This window comes from Ambystoma mexicanum, chromosome 4p (assembly GCF_040938575.1).
Source record: "Ambystoma mexicanum isolate Mex_15411 chromosome 4p, UKY_AmexF1_1, whole genome shotgun sequence".
Classification (NCBI taxonomy): domain Eukaryota; kingdom Metazoa; phylum Chordata; class Amphibia; order Caudata; family Ambystomatidae; genus Ambystoma; species Ambystoma mexicanum.
In genome coordinates, this window is record NC_090927.1 from 37,628,311 (window position 1) to 37,649,976 (window position 21,666).

Sequence of the window (21,666 nt, forward strand, 5' to 3'; positions counted from 1 at the left end):
CCTGGCTCGCTAGACGCCATCCTCCCCTCTCCTCCCTGCCACCCTGCACAGGTGTACCCCTCCTCCACACCTCTGTATCCTACTATCCCCCCCTCCCACACCACCCTCGCTGTGTATCTGGTCTCTCGAGACCCCGGCAAAGCACCCCGTTATGCATCTGGGCGCCGCCATCCTATCTGGGTAATGAAATATTAGGAGGTTTTTCCCCATGCCCTGGTGGCACGTGTTCGGCGCTGGCATGATCTGGGCACTGCCAGGCTTATAATGGGTTACTCTTAAACACCAGTCTGACAGGTCTCCCGCATGGACCTGCGAGCTTGGCCAGGGTCTGGACGGTGCCCAGCTGTTCTGGCACCACGGGCCCCAGTGCCCCTGACTCGGGGAGCAGCGTCTCTTCTCCGAGCAGACCCATCCTGCACCCGCACCCCCCTCCACCCCCCGCCCGCTGCGGAAGCCGACAGCCTAACTAAGAAAGACCAGCTCAAGCAGTTGCCCCCTGGCTTTGGGGTGAAGAGGTGCACTTGAAGTCACGTGTCATCTGTTCCCAAGAGGCGGATATACGGCAGTAATGCCCGCAAGCCATGGAGGTGAATAACACTTGATGATTTCCTGCCCGGGCCTCCTCACCTCGAGAGCCCCTTTATCCCTCCGTGCCCACCGACCCTAAATGCCCTGTCCCTGTGGCCCCACTCTCACGGTGCACGCTCCATAGCTGTGCCCTTCTCAGTGTGAACTTCCTGTTTGCCCACGCTGCCTCCCTGCGTGTCCCTGGGCCCCGTGGTCCTAGCTATAAACATCATCTCTCTCACAGTGCCCACCCCCTAGCTCTGTGTGTCCTTTCTATGATGCCCCTGTGTGCCCCCTTCTCCCTGCCTGCCTCGTGCCTTTGTAAGATCCCCTCACTGTTAGCCAGTGCTGTTCCTCTGTCACCCTCTCTGTATTGCCCCCGTTTTCCTATATGTATCCTCCTCACTCAGGCTGGCACACTCTCCCTGTGTGCCATCTCCACCTCTGTGCCTATGCTGCCTGCTATCCCTGTGTCCCCTGTTGAGAGTAAAGCATAACAGCCTGGCAGCTTTCACACTGTTTCCTTCAAATGTGTGATGGGGAAACGAGAGATGGAAAAAAGCGATGAGAAGAAAACCAGGGCACCCACTCAAAACAGGCCCATTCATTAAAGGCCAACTGGAAAATCTCCAGAGTCTCCTGTAGGCCAGCCCACCGCCGCCCCTATCTCATTAAGAAACCCCTCACCCATGTGTTCTATCTCCATAGACCCCTGTAGGCCAGCCCACCGCCGCCCCTATCTCATTAAGAAACCCCTCACCCATGTGTTCTATCTCCATAGTCCCCTGTAGGCCAGCCCACCGCCGCCCCTATCTCATTAAGAAACCCCTCACCCATGTGTTCTATCTCCATAGTCCCCTGTAGGCCAGCCCACCGCCGCCCCTATCTCATTAAGAAACCTCTCACCCATGTGTTCTATCTCCATAGTCCCCTGTAGGCCAGCCCACCGCCGCCCCTATCTCATTAAGAAACCCCTCACCCATGTGTTCTATCTCCATAGTCCCCTATAGGCCAGCCCACCGCCGCCCCTATCTCATTAAGAAACCTCTCACCCATGTGTTCTATCTCCATAGTCCCCTATAGGCCAGCCCACCGCCGCCCCTATCTCATTAAGAAACCCCTCACCCATGTGTTCTATCTCCATAGTCCCCTGTAGGCCAGCCCACCGCCGCCCCTATCTCATTAAGAAACCCCTCACCCATGTGTTCTATCTCCATAGTCCCCTGTAGGCCAGCCCACCGCCGCCCCTATCTCATTAAGAAACCCCTCACCCATGTGTTCTATCCATAATCCCCTGTAGGCCAGCCCACCGCCGCCCCTATCTCATTAAGAAACCCCTCACCCATGTGTTCTATCTCCATAGTCCCCTGTAGGCCAGCCCACCGCCGCCCCTATCTCATTAAGAAACCCCTCACCCATGTGTTCTATCTCCATAGTCCCCTGTAGGCCAGCCCACCGCCGCCCCTATCTCATTAAGAAACCTCTCACCCATGTGTTCTATCTCCATAGTCCCCTGTAGGCCAGCCCACCGCCGCCCCTATCTCATTAAGAAACCCCTCACCCATGTGTTCTATCTCCATAGTCCCCTATAGGCCAGCCCACCGCCGCCCCTATCTCATTAAGAAACCTCTCACCCATGTGTTCTATCTCCATAGTCCCCTGTAGGCCAGCCCACCGCCGCCCCTATCTCATTAAGAAACCCCTCACCCATGTGTTCTATCTCCATAGTCCCCTGTAGGCCAGCCCACCGCCGCCCCTATCTCATTAAGAAACCCCTCACCCATGTGTTCTATCTCCATAGTCCCCTGTAGGCCAGCCCACCGCCGCCCCTATCTCATTAAGAAACCCCTCACCCATGTGTTCTATCCATAATCCCCTGTAGGCCAGCCCACCGCCGCCCCTATCTCATTAAGAAACCCCTCACCCATGTGTTCTATCTCCATAGTCCCCTGTAGGCCAGCCCACCGCCGCCCCTATCTCATTAAGCAACCCCTCACCCATGTGTTCTATCTCCATAGTCCCCTGTAGGCCAGCCCACCGCCGCCCCTATCTCATTAAGAAACCCCTCACCCATGTGTTCTATCTCCATAGTCCCCTGTAGGCCAGCCCACCGCCGCCCCTATCTCATTAAGAAACCCCTCACCCATGTGTTCTATCCATAATCCCCTGTAGGCCAGCCCTCCGCCGCCCCTATCTCATTAAGAAACCCCTCACCCATGTGTTCTATCTCCATAGTCCCCTGTAGGCCAGCCCACCGCCGCCCCTATCTCATTAAGCAACCCCTCACCCATGTGTTCTATCTCCATAGTCCCCTGTAGGCCAGCCCACCGCCGCCCCTATCTCATTAAGAAACCCCTCACCCATGTGTTCTATCTCCATAGTCCCCTGTAGGCCAGCCCACCGCCGCCCCTATCTCATTAAGAAACCCCTCACCCATGTGTTCTATCTCCATAGTCCCCTGTAGGCCAGCCCACCGCCGCCCCTATCTCATTAAGAAACCTCTCACCCATGTGTTCTATCTCCATAGTCCCCTGTAGGCCAGCCCACCGCCGCCCCTATCTCATTAAGAAACCCCTCACCCATGTGTTCTATCTCCATAGTCCCCTGTAGGCCAGCCCACCGCCGCCCCTATCTCATTAAGAAACCTCTCACCCATGTGTTCTATCTCCATAGTCCCCTGTAGGCCAGCCCACCGCCGCCCCTATCTCATTAAAAAACCCCTCACCCATGTGTTCTATCTCCATAGTCCCCTGTAGGCCAGCCCACCGCCGCCCCTATCTCATTAAGAAACCCCTCACCCATGTGTTCTATCTCCATAGTCCCCTATAGGCCAGCCCACCGCCGCCCCTATCTCATTAAGAAACCTCTCACCCATGTGTTCTATCTCCATAGTCCCCTATAGGCCAGCCCACCGCCGCCCCTATCTCATTAAGAAACCCCTCACCCATGTGTTCTATCTCCATAGTCCCCTGTAGGCCAGCCCACCGCCGCCCCTATCTCATTAAGAAACCCCTCACCCATGTGTTCTATCTCCATAGTCCCCTGTAGGCCAGCCCACCGCCGCCCCTATCTCATTAAGAAACCCCTCACCCATGTGTTCTATCCATAATCCCCTGTAGGCAAGCCCACCGCCGCCCCTATCTCATTAAGAAACCCCTCACCCATGTGTTCTATCTCCATAGTCCCCTGTAGGCCAGCCCACCGCCGCCCCTATCTCATTAAGCAACCCCTCACCCATGTGTTCTATCTCCATAGTCCCCTGTAGGCCAGCCCACCGCCGCCCCTATCTCATTAAGAAACCCCTCACCCATGTGTTCTATCTCCATAGTCCCCTGTAGGCCAGCCCACCGCCGCCCCTATCTCATTAAGAAACCCCTCACCCATGTGTTCTATCCATAATCCCCTGTAGGCCAGCCCTCCGCCGCCCCTATCTCATTAAGAAACCCCTCACCCATGTGTTCTATCTCCATAGTCCCCTGTAGGCCAGCCCACCGCCGCCCCTATCTCATTAAGCAACCCCTCACCCATGTGTTCTATCTCCATAGTCCCCTGTAGGCCAGCCCACCGCCGCCCCTATCTCATTAAGAAACCCCTCACCCATGTGTTCTATCTCCATAGTCCCCTGTAGGCCAGCCCACCGCCGCCCCTATCTCATTAAGAAACCCCTCACCCATGTGTTCTATCTCCATAGTCCCCTGTAGGCCAGCCCACCGCCGCCCCTATCTCATTAAGAAACCTCTCACCCATGTGTTCTATCTCCATAGTCCCCTGTAGGCCAGCCCACCGCCGCCCCTATCTCATTAAGAAACCCCTCACCCATGTGTTCTATCTCCATAGTCCCCTGTAGGCCAGCCCACCGCCGCCCCTATCTCATTAAGAAACCTCTCACCCATGTGTTCTATCTCCATAGTCCCCTGTAGGCCAGCCCACCGCCGCCCCTATCTCATTAAGAAACCCCTCACCCATGTGTTCTATCTCCATAGTCCCCTGTAGGCCAGCCCACCGCCGCCCCTATCTCATTAAGAAACCCCTCACCCATGTGTTCTATCTCCATAGTCCCCTGTAGGCCAGCCCACCGCCGCCCCTATCTCATTAAGAAACCTCTCACCCATGTGTTCTATCTCCATAGTCCCCTGTAGGCCAGCCCACCGCCGCCCCTTCTCACTAGGAACCCCTCACCCATGTGTTCTATCTCCATAGACCCCTGTAGGCCAGCCCACCGCCGCCCCTATCTCATTAAGCAACCCCTCACCCATGTGTTCTATCTCCATAGTCCCCTGTAGGCCAGCCCACCGCTGCCCCTTCTCACTAGGAACCCCTCACCCATGTGTTCTATCTCCATAGACCCCTGTAGGCCAGCCCACCGCCGCCCCTTCTCACTAGGAACCCCTCACCCATGTGTTCTATCTCCATAGACCCCTGTAGGCCAGCCCACCGCCGCCCCTATCTCATTAAGCAACCCCTCACCCATGTGTTCTATCTCCATAGTCCCCTGTAGGCCAGCCCACCGCTGCCCCTTCTCACTAGGAACCCCTCACCCATGTGTTCTATCTCCATAGTCCCCTGTAGGCCAGCCCACCGCCGCCCCTATCTCATTAAGCAACCCCTCACCCATGTGTTCTATCTCCATAGTCCCCTGTAGGCCAGCCCACCGCCGCCCCTATATCATTAAGAAACCCCTCACCCATGAGTTCTATCTCCATAGTCCCCTGTAGGCCAGCCCACCGCTGCCCCTTCTCACTAGGAACCCCTCACCCATGTGTTCTATCTCCATAGTCCCCTGTAGGCCAGTCCACCGCCGCCCCTATCTCATTAAGAAACCCCTCACCCATGTGTTCTATCTCCATAGTCCCCTGTAGGCCAGCCCACCGCCGCCCCTATCTCATTAAGCAACCCCTCACCCATGTGTTCTATCTCCATAGTCCCCTGTAGGCCAGTCCACCGCTGCCCCTTCTCACTAGGAACCCCTCACCCATGTGTTCTATCTCCATAGTCCCCTGTAGGCCAGTCCACCGCTGCCCCTTCTCACTAGGAACCCCTCACCCATGTGTTCTATCTCCATAGTCCCCTGTAGGCCAGTCCACCGCCGCCCCTATCTCATTAAGAAACCCCTCACCCATGTGTTCTATCTCCATAGTCCCCTGTAGGCCAGTCCACCGCCGCCCCTATCTCATTAAGCAACCCCTCACCCATGTGTTCTATCTCCATAGTCCCCTGTAGGCCAGCCCACCGCCGCCCCTTCTCACTAGGAACCCCTCACCCATGTGTTCTATCTCCATAGACCCCTGTAGGCCAGCCCACCGCCGCCCCTATCTCATTAAGAAACCTCTCACCCATGTGTTCTATCTCCATAGTCCCCTGTAGGCCAGTCCACCGCCGCCCCTATCTCACTAGGAACCCCTCACCCATGTGTTCTATCTCCATAGTCCCCTGTAGGCCAGCCCACCGCCGCCCCTATCTCATTAAGAAACCCCTCACCCATGTGTTCTATCTCCATAGACCCCTGTAGGCCAGCCCACCGCCGCCCCTATCTCATTAAGCAACCCCTCACCCATGTGTTCTATCTCCATAGTCCCCTGTAGGCCAGTCCACCGCCGCCCCTATCTCATTAAGAAACCCCTCACCCATGTGTTCTATCTCCATAGTCCCCTGTAGGCCAGCCCACCGCCGCCCCTATCTCATTAAGCAACCCCTCACCCATGTGTTCTATCTCCATAGTCCCCTGTAGGCCAGTCCACCGCTGCCCCTTCTCACTAGGAACCCCTCACCCATGTGTTCTATCTCCATAGACCCCTGTAGGCCAGCCCACCACTGCCCCTTCTCACTAGGAACCCTGTATGTTCTATCTCATTGCTATTTCTGCACCCTCCCAGTATGCCCGCCCTCACGTTGCTGTGCCCGTCCTATGAAGTAAGTCTCTCTATGTGCCCATTCCTTTATGTGGCCTTTTCTCTATCATTCTTTACTGCCCACAGTTTCCTTCTCCCCGTTTTCCTTCTGGCCCCCTCTTCTTACCCTCCTCATCCTATGAGTCCCCTGTCCCAGTGTGGCCCCTCTTAATTACAAGCTGAAAGACATCAGCCCAACCTAAGATTGCATTTGCATCATGGACAGGGGTGGACTGGTAGGTCTCTGCCCGTTGGGCCTCTTTTGTGTGGTATTGTACTTTATTTTTACATTTTCTCATAGGAAAAGGGGTTAGTATGGGGCCACTTCGAACATTATTTCCAGGGCCTCTCGTGCTACCCAGTCCACCCCTGATCATGGGGAACTGTAGCACGGTTTACACCATCCTCACTAGGTGCCCAAGCTGAACCCTCTGCATAGCTGCCAAGTTTCCCAGTTCCATGCGGAATCTTTGAGCCAGTCCTGTGTTTATTTTTCGCATTGCATGGTGGGACTTGTAGGCCTAGCCTTGCAATGAGAAAAACAAAACTAGCATGCAATTGGAAGCAAAAAGCAGGACTGGCTCGCGGTGTCATGCATGGAACTGGGAAACATGGCAGGGAGGCCTCGGCTGTGCCCTCCTTAGCACCCCAATTTATGTACTACCCAGCTGGCATTGATACTATGTAAAGGACCCAGCTGTGGTAAATTATTTTGCGGTCTGTGAGGTATGACTGGTGGCTGGTGGTCTTCACAAAACGCCCAAAGGTCCAGGGCCCAGCAGATGTTGTACGAGCAGAGTACCTTTACTAATACTGTATGCACGTAGCTGCACCCGCCGCGAGTAGTCGACGTCTGTCTCCTTTCTCTCTGCACGTCCTATGGCGACATGATGCAGCGTAGAACGTGCGTAATGGGTGCTGCAGTGCATTCTGGGACGAGCATACATAGTATGCTACATCACCTCCCTCTGTAGGGACAGATTGCAGTAGAGTTAATGTTAAGGATATTTGTACCGTGCACTATCACCACCGGAGTGGTCCCCTGGTGCTCTGGCAGCTCTGAAAACGGAAGGGGGAGGAGGTGAGTTAGTGGGAATAAGCGGTAAAAAGTGCAAGAGAGCAGTGATGTGCCGTTGGCAGCCTCAACCCGATTAACACTGTTAGCTAGGCTCGGGGTGTTTTCCGGTCGGTAGCCATTGTGTGCTGTTGTGCGAGTCTATACATGGTTTGTTTTGTTGTTGCAGTGTAGTGAAGTTTGTTTGGATTGTTATGTTATAGGCTTGTAGTTGTGTTTGGTTAGAGTTTGAGAGGTGTATGCAGAGGTGTGAAATTGTTAGTGGATTGGTTTCATTGGCATCGCTGTAAGTATGGTACTTGGTAGCGTTCATGGAGTGGGTGAGGTTGTTGGATGGAGTTGGGCAGGGATGCTAATTTCTGTCCTCATGGGGGTGTCGCGTGTGTCCTATTCGACCTAGCGTCGACTCTCTTGTTATTGTAGGAGTTTCCCTTAGTTGGTTCTGGGTGTTGTCAGTGCCATCCTGAATTCTGTCCTCCTGTTCTTTCCTGTTTCCTGTTTGATTGTTTAGTCATTTCAATTTGAATCTGCGGTGTTGAAGAGCCAGATTTTTAGCAGTTTTCTGAATTGTCTTGCCATCTTGGACGCGTATCTTGCTCCATGAGTAGTCATTCTTCCTGGTTCTGGTATGTGGTTGTCCTCTTGCATGTTTGGTGCTGCAGATGACCGTGGGAATGCACAGTTGGTGTGATTGTGTGCAGAGCCTGAAAGGACAATTGGTGAGATCCTTTGATCTTGGTGAGCTATGTGTGGCTCCATGAGTCTTGCTGGTCTGCTCATCTTTGATGAAATCTCCCACTGAACAAAACAAACTTTAATAAAAAACAGTTCCCAAAAGAAACCAAGTAAATGTAGAGTAGAGATGCACACCTCTATTGTATTCCAGAAATTAAATAATCAGTCAATTCGGAAATAAGTAATGCTGCTTAAAAACCACTTTAGGTGCTCCCAGAAAGTAAAGTGCTACCTTTACTGAAGAATATGGGTACTGGGAAGATTCACTGCACAATCACGGTGAGTAAACTGGGGCACAGCAACCAGCAAATATATTGCAATATCTTATTTCAATGTGAAAGACATTTGCATTCATTCAATACTTCAAACAATAGAAACTGTCAGTTTTTCTGTTTAAATAAATCACATCTGTGTATTGTTCCACATCACACACAAATTCAATTAATTCCACAGATTCAGTCTGTTCTTATGAACAAAAATAATTTCTTTTAAGCAAAATGTATGGTAAACATGCACTTTGTGTATATACCACTTTCCAAAAGAATACACATTTGTCATAAAATTCATAGATGAGTCCCAATATTTGAGTTGACACAAGTTGTTCACTGTTAGTATGACTGGGGTGCCCTCTTCTTAACTACGCGTTTCAAGCATTTAACGCCCTTCTTCAGGTTTTAAATATTGGGTGACTGTTCTTTCTATTTCACCTGCAATTAATTATAAAGAAAGCTAAATGAATATTTAGGAAATCATATCTATACATTCAAGTACTAAGGAACATTAAGGTACTATATAGCACTGACCTTTGTGCTGGACTTGGGATGTCGTCCTAATATTTGTTTTCAGAAGGATTTGGTAATCACTGAAAAAATATATATGTATATCAGTGTCAGACAGACGTAATACATGGTGTGGCTCAGGGGGAGCAAGCGCCATACCATAGCACGGGGTCCCCCTGTCGCCACACAAAATTAAATATATCCTATTCCGAGTTATAGAACATCAACTTCCAGCTTACCAGAACAAGTGACAGTAGTTAAACTGTACGGGTCAGTAGTGAATAACCAATGGAATCCCGGCTTCTGGGGAAGATATGGCGGTACTGTCCTGTAAGATATATTGAACGTGTAATTAGGGGCTGACTAAAGCTAAAAACTGCCTGACAGATGTGTTATTCTTTGGTGGAACTGCCTACCTGTGGTCAGCGTTAGCACTCCACATTCAGGTACCCAGGATCGTTTCAATGTGTGCTCGATCACTCGCTGGTAAGCGTGTTTTCGGCAAGTTTTCTGTGCCGCAATAATAAAAATGAAGTATCAGGTGTTGATCCTTCCTGGAAATAATTACTTTGTTATTGTGAAGCCCGTAACGGAAATTTACCTTAGTTACTTGCTACGATCCTCACGCCACTCGAGAAACACTTCCTACGTCTATTCTTCTAGGCCGTCTCGGGTAGAGATGCTGATTTCCTGCGAGGCTACTAACTTAAGTTGTCCTTCTCTTATGTTAGTGGTGTCTCAAACATGAGCGCCATCTTTGAATGGCTTTGGAAGGCTATTACATGTATTAAATAAATCCCGCTATTATATTTGACTCCGATAACTCGGACTCCAATGTGTTGACTAAATGGGTGCTTTGTATCGTTGTTGCTAAGATATCTAATATGGTTTATAAAAGCTATTTAATACATCAAACGAAGACTACTCTTTTATTTGTTTCTGGTAACTCGAGCTTGAATACAGTATCTAATTTGATACTTGGTAATACTATCCATTGGAGCCTCACTTTACACCGCGTGATGCATTACAAGTATCACTATTTAAAACCTGAAGAAGGGCGTTAAACGCCCGAAACGCGTAGTTAAGAAGAGGGCACCACGGTCATACTAACAATGAACAACTTGTGTCAACTCAAATATTGGGACTCATCTATGAATTTTATGACAAATGTGTATTCGTATTGAAAGTGGTATATACACAAAGGGCATGTTAACCATACATTCTGCTTAAAAGAAATTATTTTTGTTTATAAGAACAGACTGAATCTGTGGAATTAATTGAATTTGTGTATGATGTGGAACAATACACAGATGTGATTTATTTAAACAGAAAAACTGAAAGTTTCTATTGTTTGAAGTATTGAATGAATGCAAATGTCTTTCACATTGAAATAAGATATTGCAATATATTTGCTGGTTGCTGTGCCCCAGTTTATTCACCGTGATTGTGCAGTAAATCTTCCCAGTACCCAAAAGAAACCAACTCACACAACCCTGTTCCTTCAATCTGCTTCAACTCGACCCTGTAAGAGGCTTGAAAATCCATTCTGCTTCCTCATTCGTGGCTGCGTGCTGCAGGGTACTCTTGTGGTCGAAAATGAAGACTGTGTAACTAATATTAGAATCAACATCTTCGAGGGTCACCACTAACCTCAGGTCAATTAGCCAGATTTAACTTCTGATCCTGTGGATGATAAGGGAGGGAAAATATCACTACAGTCACACATCATGTCACCATACGTCACAGTATATTGAAAAAGATATGCATCAAGTTATACATTAAGACAGTGAAACATTCTATAGCACAGACCATCACAACAAGCCAAATGCTAGCATTTCAAAAGCGAAAATTCAAAGGGCGCGAATAGTACTTGTTCTGTGTTTTTAATAGAATCCTAAACGTTTTGTAAATACGAGTTTAACCCAAAACCCAAACGGTTAAAATAATCCAAGAGACCAAATGATCACTGCACCGTTTTGCAAGTGAAAACTTGGTTTATTGCATGCAAAAAGGTCTTGACGATACCGTGGAACCGAACTGACACAGAACTCGTCACTCTTCGAAGAAGATACAGGTTATATAGCAGAAAACCACAAACCTGCATACAATGTTATTCCATCACTTTTATTGGCTACCACCTATAGAACATTATAATGCCTCCCTATATTCCCTGGACCGATTGGCCCACTACATCATCGCTATTAAATCCACGGGATTGTCTCATGAGTATATTGTTACATGAATAAATCATGACCATCACGTGATATGCACCCCTCCAATCCAAACGCATTCCAAGTAATCTGGCGAGGCCAACTCTGCTTTGATATGACAATGGGCCTTCTCATTATACCTGCTACGGCGGCGCGCACAAGCTGCACCCCCCAACCTTTTACTAAATGTATTGGCATCACTCTCATCCTCCCATCCCACTAATGACGTGAGCAGGGCACCAGTCTTAAATCTGAATTTTAGGGATTTATTTGCTTTGGTGATGCGTCTACTTGTAATTCAAATTGGATGACCATTCCTTGGGTGAGGGCAGTAGTGCTCTAAATGTTCGCCAGGCCGATTGGCATCACAGAAAATGTGCCCTTCAAAGGGCGCATCCCAACATGCTCTCTCCACAGCTAACATTACATTCCCACCACGTTCACACCCAACAGCTGGATAGAATTAGCATTTATCTATGCACTGTGGGTGCCTCTGCCCTCAGTTTCTCTCCTGTGGGATGGAGAAGGGATTTTTCTTGGGACTGAGCAAAACGGAGCCGCTGCTCCATATCAATGCCTGAGTTCTATTCTGTTCATTGTGTACTAGGCCTTAAAATCCAATCTGGCGGCACTCCTGCCATGTTAACACGCTGACTTTGCTCTTACCACAGTACCTTTCTGGCTCCATCTTCCACTTTCTTCATCTCTTCCCTCGCACCTCACGGAAAGATGTAACTTTGTGTACAACTACTAAACACAGGGCCTATACACTGCCCTATCTATAACCCCTGTAACCGCAACATTAATACATTTGTTGCTCCTCTGTGTTGCTATACGTGGACATCTGATATGTGTCAAAAATGAACTACAAGAGATACGTGCCCCATCTGCCGTGCCGAACTCGTCCCTCATCATAGGTTTTTTTTACCTGAACCTTTTTGCCTGGCTGGGATGCTGTAAGTACATCCCAATACTTTCCTAACTTTCCCAAATTTTGTTCTGGAAAATTGTCATTCTATGTCGAGACCGGAGGACAGAATTGTGCTTGTATAAAGCTTACTCACTACCAACTAACCCGACTGTTTCATGGGCGTAAAATACACATTTCTAAAGACCGATTCGCCAGACCAATTGGCCGTTTTCATAATAACCTCCAGGCGGACTCCAAACGCTTTGGATGCCATGGCGCCTCTCAGTGCCAAAACAAGACATGTCAATACCTGCTTGTGCTGAAGTCCACCTCACACAACCTTTGAGTGTTTGTGTAGAATGGCCTTTTGCAGTCTCTGAATTGCAATCAACAATTGTCTCCTGGTCTCTGCCACTGTGCCAATTTCATGGCTTCATAGGCCTTCAAACATCACACTACACATATGTTAGGAGGTTCTTGAAAATCCGGGTATGAAACGACTCCAGAATTACATTTGGTCACCAACGTCGGGTGAGTATACTCTGCCAACCATGTCCAAGGTGTGAACGTCAGAGACTCTCCTATAATAGATAAGGCATAAAATTGTCCTCAGCTTGCCGGAAAGTGCTGTGAGCGGCAACTCAGAATTCTGAAGCCAGCAATGGAATGAACTGAGAATGACGTTAATGTCCCAACGTGTCCTGTATCGCGCTTGGGCCGGAGTCGATAGGCAAACCCCTTTAAAAATATGACATACTGGAGTGTGTTCTCCTACTGGAAGTCCGTCCACCAGTTTGTGGCCTCTGGAGATCACAGAATGATTGGAGTTCACTGTCCTGTAGGCCAGCTCTTGCTCGGATAGCTTCACTAACAAGTTTAGCACTGCTTCTAGAAGGGCTGCTTGGACTTCCATCCCACACACCAGCGCATCCATGTTGCGTAGGAATTTGCATAGCACTTTGATGTGGAAGGACCTTGATAAGTCTAGCTGCTTTCCTCAAAATGTCTGTGACTAGCCACCTATCCTCCAAGCTGCCGGCAACATCATCCTGTTTAGAATGACAGGATGCTGCTCCCCTCTTGGACTCTACAGGAGAAGGGGCTGGGGGGGTTTGTCGGTTTGAAGAAACCAAAGAAATTCCAATAGTGTGGGGACCCAGGGCTCTCAAAATCTACTAGTATGGGGATGTTAGAAATAAATACACTGTACATGCTTGACAGCATTGCAGCAAATATCAAGTGTGCTTATGGCGACATGCACCATTTTGCAAAAAGCACTGGTAAATACTTTGGGCCTCATTACACGGTACGCGGTAAAAAAATGGCATTTACCGGCATGGCGCTATTAACGTGTCCGCCTTGGCAAGAGGCCGCTAATTGCGTACCATTACGAGTACGCGGACACGAGCATAGCGCCATGCCGGTAAAGACCCCAAAAAAAACCTTAGCGGCACCGACGAAAGCTCTGAGAGCACTTCCAACCACCTGCACCACGCAAATAGCGGTCACCGCTATTAGCGGACACCGTTAAATAGCGGAACCAGAAATAGCGTCATCGCACAGGAACGGGAAAGAGCACGGCGGCCATCTTTAAAAACACAATCCATTGCCATCCTCTGCCCCCTGGACCTGTTTCGACAACTGTGCCATCCCAAAGCCATAAGGATCCCCTCACCATGCCAAAGGCCATACAAAAAAAACACTGACCGCCAGCGTAAAGAGAAGTTTACGAACGAGGAACTCATAATGCTGACAGAGACCCTAGAAGCAAACTCTGATGTGGTATTTGCCAACGACATGCGGCGGGAGACCCTGATCCAGAAAAAGGCCATCTGGGCAGAGGTCGCCCTGAAAGTGAGTGCGGTGGGCACCACCAACCGCACCATCAGGGAGTGCAGGAAGCGGTGGGACGATCTCCGCCTCCGGGTCCGCAGCATACTGTCTGCGAACCGCAAGCTGGCCATGGCCACAGGAGGTGGCGCTGATTCACCAATTAAATTGAAGGAGTGGGAGGAGACCTGCGCCAGCACGATTGGCGTCAAATCAATCGAGGGAGTCTAGAGCATGGAGCATGGTGTGGCCACTACATCCGATGGAGGTGAGTGTGCACATGAAACAATGCACTGTTGAGGCACCCCCCAAATGTGAGCCCAGATTCACCTCATGGATGCGGCCACAATCATACATGCACACAACCCTGCCCATGTGAGTGTCACACCCCAACACACACACATGCACGCATCACCACTGACACGTGCCACACAGACCCATGCATGGATGACCCACTCAACAGCCCCATCACCTGAATCCCCACCAATGAAGTCCCAATGCACAGAACAGCATGATGAACTGAATCTGCATGAAGCACGTTGAACCATCACCAATGCCATCCCCCTCTTTGTCCCCCACGGGCTCACATACAGACAGCGAAGAACCTTCCACTGTGACTCAGGCCCCCCTGCAAAGAAAAAACCCAGGTCACAGGAGACAGGGGACACCCCCACCACATCAAGGGGCACAGGGAGAAGTGAGCCCCTGCAGAGGGTCAAACATAGCAAGAGTGCCACTGCATCAATACCTCAATCTATGGCTGCAACAATTGCCGCACCCACTGCTGTGATCCCACCAACACAGGTTACACCCACGGAGGACCCACCCTCCGCTGCCACAAGTTCCACTGGTGAGGCAGCAGCCACAGCGCTGCTGTCAGATGTGGAGGACCTTATAGAGTTCACCATGCAAATGCACCCCCCACGCCCCCAGGAAGCCCAGAAGCAACTCCACGGCCAACACCAGGATCCAGTGTCCATGGCCAGTCTGGCGAGGAGAACACGGGAGGGTGCTGGAGCCCACCGGTGGCCTCACCTGATGTCCAGGACGTAGAGGAAGGCGCAGCAGCCACACCACGAGCTGGCCACAGTGGCCATGACCTGGCCACCATCAGGCAGCGCCAGGAGGACATTACAGTGCTGGTTGGGCAGCATGTGGAAGAGGCTGCCCGTCTCAGGGGGGAGATCACGGAGACTGCTAGGCACTCGAGGGAGGCGATGGTAGCCTGTACCAACAGGCTGTGCGTGGAGATTGGCCAACTGAGGCAGGTCCTCACGCGCATAGCGGGCGCGATGGACCGCCAGTTCCCACCACCATCACAGGGACAGACAACCACCTCATCATCTGCGAGTTCAAGGCAGAGAAGCCCCCTCCGCCGCTCCATGCGCACCACAAGGCGCACATCATCCCAACCTCCTAATGGTGGTGGTGGCAATGGGAAATAGGGACAGCAGGGTTTAGCTGGCACGTGTGCAGCAGGACACCAACATTATGCAAGCCACACATGGGGTTGTTGTGCGGGAGGGGCGAAAGGGTGTTTCGGGAGTGTTGTGGGGGGAGGGGGGAAAGGGTGTTTTGGGAGTTTTGTGGGGGGTGGGGTGGGTGAAAGGGTGGTGGGATAGTTGGGGACATGCACTTTTTCATCTCATTATACCTTAATACACTGGTGACTAGTTGAAACACAGGCTTGGACTTTGTCATTGTGTATGTGTACTTTATTGGTGACAGGGTCCATTGTGCGCTTCACCACAGACACCAGTGCACTAATACCCATCTCCATCCTACAGAGTTGAACCATGTGTCTCAGAATATTTGGTTGATCAGATGCTGTCGCACATCGCGTCCCTCCTGGGCATCGCCTCTTGCATGACCAGCATCCCTGTCACCTCCGTCCTCATCACCATCATCATCCTCATCAGGTGGTTGGATTTCAATGTCAGGGGGCAGTGGCACATTCCGTCTGATACACATATTGTGCAGCATGAAACATGCCACAGTGATTTTGGCCACCTTCTCATGGCCGTACATGAGAGCCCCACCCGACCTGCTTATGCACCTGAACCGTGTCTTCAAAAGGCCAAATGTCTGCTCAATCATGACGCGGGTACGGGTATGTGCACGATTGTAGTCCTCTTCGTGCCCGTTCTGTGGGTTCCGTACAGGGGTAAGGAGCCACCTCTTCAGGGGATAGCCGGCATCACCTGTATGGGGGGAAGAATGGGGACCTGTTATTGTTCACCTCAAGAGCGGCCTGTACATATCACACAAATCGTCTTTGCATTGTGATTGAAATCCACGATTACCAGCATGCATGCAGACGATCTGTGTGACGGCAATGTGCAAAGGTGAGCTCAACCCTGCAAGTGGACATGCCCGATTCATGCCTCTGACAGTAATTGACATGTCCTGGGTGAGGCCAGGTTTTAGGTGTCCCTGGGCCCAGGCAAATTTGGTACCACACTGCTAGTGTACTGCCATTCTGACATCGATGTTGCCATGCTGTGAAGCATCACTTCATTGGTGCTATAGGTGTGTGGTTCAATGCTATGGCTAGGGGTGATCCCTTTGCATGCATTCAAGGGCACATTGCTCTATTGATGTTGTGCTGCGCTAATTCTGTATTACCATCTTGACGCCATGTTGTTAATTTGTGTATTATGTGGTGTGGCATGATGCGCAATGTGGATGTGGATGGATGTGGAATATTTGGAAACCTGGATTGTTCTCAATGTTGTGCAGCTTCAAATTGCATGTGGGTTCTTCTCAAGTACATTGTGGCCTTCCCGGATGCACATTGGCGTACATCTGTATGTCCATTTGTCCTACGGACGACAGTCAACACCCAGGTGGAGTATGTATCTCCCCCCCCAATCACACCCAGTTGGAGTATGTACCCCCCCCAATCACACCCAGTTGGAGTATGTACCCCCCCCAATCACACCCAGTTGGAGTATGTATCTACCCCCCCCAATCACACCCAGTTGGAGTATGTATCTCCCCCCCAATCACACCCAGTTCGAGTATGTATCTCCCCCCCCCAATCACACCCAGTTGGAGTATCTATCTCCCCCCCAATCACACCCAGTTGGAGTATGTATCTCCCCCCCAATCACACCCAGTTGGAGTATGTATCTCCCCCCCAATCACACCCTGTTGGAGTATGTATCGCCCCCCCCCAATCACACCCAGTTCGAGTATGTATCCCCCCCCCAATCACACCCAGTTGGAGTATGTATCTCTCCCCCCCATTCACACCCAGTTGGAGTATGTATCTCTCCCCCCCTATTCACACCCAGTTGGAGTATGTATCTCTCCCCCCCAATCACACCCAGTTGGAGTATGTATCTCCCCCCCCAATCACACCCAGTTGGAGTATGTATCTCCCCCCAATCACACCCAGTTGGAGTATGTATCTCCCCCCCAATCACACCCAGTTGGAGTATGTATCTCCCCCCCAATCACACCCAGTTGGAGTATGTATCTCCCCCCCCCCAATCACACCCAGTTGGAGTATGTATCTCTCCCCCCCATTCACACCCAGTTGGAGTATGTATCTCCCCCCCCCATTCACACCCAGTTGGAGTATGTATCTCTCCCCCCCAATCACACCCAGTTGGAGTATGTATCCCCCCCCAATCACACCCAGTTGGAGTATGTATCTCCCCCCCAATCACACCCAGTTCGAGTATGTATCCCCCCCCAATCACACCCAGTTGGAGTATGTATCTCCCCCCCAATCACACCCAGTTCGAGTATGTATCTCCCCTCCCAATCACACCCAGTTGGAGTATGTATCTCCCCCCAATCACACCCAGTTGGAGTATGTATCTCTCCCCCCCCCATTCACACCCAGTTGGAGTATGTATCTCCCCCCCCCCATTCACACCCAGTTGGAGTATGTATCTCTCCCCCCCAATCACACCCAGTTGGAGTATGTATCCCCCCCCAATCACACCCAGTTGGAGTATGTATCTCCCCCCCAATCACACCCAGTTCGAGTATGTATCTCCCCCCCCAATCACACCCAGTTGGAGTATGTATCTCCCCCCCAATCACACCCAGTTCGAGTATGTATCTCCCCCCCCAATCACACCCAGTTGGAGTATGTATCTCCCCCCCAATCACACCCAGTTGGAGTATGTATCTCCCCCCCAATCACACCCAGTTGGAGTATGTATCTCCCCCCCAATCACACCCAGTTCGAGTATGTATCTCCCCCCCCAATCACACCCAGTTGGAGTATGTATCTCCCCCCCAATCACACCCAGTTGGAGTATGTATCTCCCCCCCAATCACACCCAGTTGGAGTATGTATCTCTCCCCCCCAATCACACCCAGTTGGAGTATGTATCTCCCCCCCAATCACACCCAGTTGGAGTATGTATCTCCCCCCCCCAATCACACCCAGTTGGAGTATGTATCTCCCCCCAATCACACCCAGTTGGAGTATGTATCTCCCCCCCCAATCACACCCAGTTGGAGTATGTATCCCCCCCAATCACACCCAGTTGGAGTATGTATCCCCCTCAATCACACCCAGTTGGAGTATGTATCCCCCCCAATCACACCCAGTTGGCGTATGTATCTCCCCCCCAATCACACCCAGTTGTAGTATGTATCCCCCCCCAATCACACCCAGTTGGAGTATGTATCCCCCCCAATCACACCCAGTTGGAGTATGTATCTCCCCCCCAATCACACCCAGTTGGAGTATGTATCTCCCCCCAATCACACCCAGTTGTAGTATGTATCCCCCCCAATCACACTGCCATGTGCTTGCCCTGCTACTCACCAAGTAGCCACGAACGTTGTCCGGTGTGTCGCTCCATGTAGCGTGGGATTGTTGAGTTCCGCAGAACCATGGAATCATGAGTTATTCCGGGAAATCGGGCACAGCAATGTGTGATTATCTTGTTGGCGTCACATACCATTTGGACATTGATGGAGTGGAATTGCTTTCTGTTTCGGTAGACTACTTCATTGTGATGTGGGACCACCAATTCCACATGGGTACAGTCGATGGCCCCGATGCAACTTGGGATGCCTGCCAGTGAATAGAAACCGACTTTGGTGTTTGCAATCTCCTGGCCAGTCCGTGGCAGGGATATGTGTTCACTTGTGTGCTTCAGGAGGGCATCGAGCACCTGGGTCAGCGTGCGTGAGAATACTGGTTGTGAGATGCCATGCATCTGCCCCACTTTATGCTGGTAGGTGCCTGTGGCCAGGAAGTGGAGCACAGTCACCACCTTCAGTAGAGGGGGGATGGCAGTTCTGATGTCTATGAGGCTCACAATGTCGTCATGTATCATGTCCACGATGCTGGTGATGGTATCCCGTTCCAGACGGTACAGGGTGTGTATCTTCTCAGGGGTTAGGTTAAATGGACTGGCTCAGATCCTGGGGATTGGTGGCTGCCTCTGTGGTATTACTAGGTGCCCTGGTGGTGCTTGCTGCACATGTCTTGCCCTCATCCTCCTCCTGCGTCTCCTCTGTGCTGCCTGTTGTTGTTGCTGCTGCACTGCAATCATGTCCTCCAGCCCATGTAATGCTGCTAGTATTGGAACCATCTTGGTGTGGGATGGGGTGTGTAAAGGAGTGTGGTGTGCTGCTTTTGTGCTGCCACAGTCTCCATTGCCTCCACCTGTGCTGATTGTGTCCACCTGTGGCAGGTGGGAACACTGCTCAGTTCTCTTAACGGGTGGCTCGCGATGCCGGTATTAGCGCCATGCCGGTAAGGGGTTTTTGGGGCTTTACCATGCCGCTATTAGCATGTCCGCATGGCTTGTGATGGTGTGCTGCTATTTACGGGATGAAGGGTCGCGCGCCCGCAAACTAGCCGCTATTAGTGGCACTGTACTTAGCAGTGCTGCTAATAGTGGTAATCCGGGTCGTAATTGGCTTGGTGTTTAACGATACCGGTATTCCCTTACCGGTAACGTTAATCCCTTACCGCATAACGTGTAATGAGGCCCTTTGTCACCAGTCACCTTGGGGCAAGTGCATTTCTCTTAGGTCGAGTATGTAAACTAAGGAATTCGCTCTGCAGGTCTAGTGGGATTTTAAGAATTTGCAAGGCCTGTATTGGGATTTTGTTTTCAAGGGAATATTTCGCTATTGATTGTTAGGTTTAAAAGGTGGGCCCCTTTTATACTTTGCCAGTGTAGTTATTGGAAAATCTCCTCTCTCAGGTTATTTTACCGGTGTTGATTAATTTCTTTGAAAGGGCAATGCTCTGTTGTCGTGTCCACTTTCTTCTTAAGGGAGAAGGTCAATTGAACTAAATGCGTATCTTTCACTTTAGGATATGTTCACTTCCTGCGTGTATATTCTTGGATGCCAGCTTTGGACTTTTGACTTGTGAGGCCCTTTCCCCCATCTTCTTGGCGTGTTTCCACTGCCCAGTCTTCAGGTCCTTAGCAATGATTTGAAAAGCCTGATCTTGTTCAGGCTCTTGTAACATCGTTCGGTTATCCGCAGTGGTCAAAGTGTACGAAAAGCAGTATTGGAACTATGTGCCCTGCTGGCCTGCACCTGCTCCCCACAAACCCAATGCCACGCCCCCTCCCATGCGCAATACAAACCCCCAAACACATACTCCTGCTGTTTAAGGGAACGTTCAGTGCCGTGCACTGAAGAGCAAATTTCAACTTCTTCCTACACTTTTATTTTAACACAAAAACATTCTGGAACGGTTTCTTTTTAAAATAAAAGTGTAGGAACAGTAAAACTTAATTAAAATAAGTAGAGGAGCACCTCTCCTAACCACTCCCGCCCACTTCTACCGCTGGTTATCCACCCCGGTCGGAGTTGCCTGGTGTATTACATGATGGATATATCGGTCAGCTATCAATGGTTCAGGGGTCACCGTTTCCAGGGGCTGTCCTGATAGGAGGTCAGCAGGATGTTCCTCCTTTCCTGTGTAATGAATTATATCGAATGCGTAGTCCTGCAGCCTCTGTCCCCATCTCGCTGTCATGGGAGTCTTCCTCGCCTGTGGGCTGCCGTAAATGAAAAGTAACGACTGATGATTTGTTATGTTAAGGCTTTCCATATCAGAAAAGATGGAAATATTCACAAGCCCACACCACTGCCAGACACTCCTTTTCTGTTTGTGAATACGCTTGCTCCATTTTGGACAGACTCCTGCTAGCATACGAAATAGGTGTCTCCTTTGCGAGGAGTCTTCACCAACTTGGGCCATTATGGTCCCTAGCCACTCCGGCCTGGCGTCTGCCGTTAATTCAGTGCACCTTGTCGGTCAAAATACACCATGTTGTCAGCTGTCGAGATACTCCGACAGATGATGTTAAATGCCTCTTGACATTCCTGGGACCACAGGAACGCAGCGTGTTGTCTTGTCAGAGCTCCCAAAGGCTCACTGACTGTTGCAAAGACCTTTATGTACCTGGTGCAGTAGCTGGCGAGGCCTAGGAATGACCGTAGCTCACAACACGTTGGTGGGTTGGAGTGTTTTGTTTAGGGCGGCCACCTTCTCTGGGTCTGCTCTGGTGTCATTCCCTGCACGGAGAAAATGTGACCAAAGAATCTGGCTGTGCCTTAACGAAATTCACATTTGTCCTTCTTTAGCGTGAGGTTCACCACCTCCAGTGTCATGCATACACTGCATACACTGGCTAGGGTGTTGTTGTGTTGTTCTATGTCTGTGCCGAAC

At 50.6% G+C, this 21,666-nt stretch overlaps 1 protein-coding gene across 2 annotated transcripts in view; it reads left to right on the forward strand.

Moving 5' to 3' along the window:
* Nucleotides 1-414: 414 nt before the first annotated feature.
* LOC138452936 (zinc finger protein 773-like) overlaps nt 415-21,666 on the forward strand; it is a 161,321-nt gene continuing 140,069 nt past the window's right edge. The window contains exon 1 of one of the 2 annotated variants that reach the window (XM_069605300.1): nt 415-587. In XM_069605300.1, the coding sequence (XP_069461401.1) occupies nt 582-587 (6 nt within the window). In that variant the 5' untranslated portion in view covers nt 415-581. The remainder of the gene's footprint in view (nt 588-21,666) is intronic. The other variant, XM_069605299.1, reaches the window with a different exon arrangement.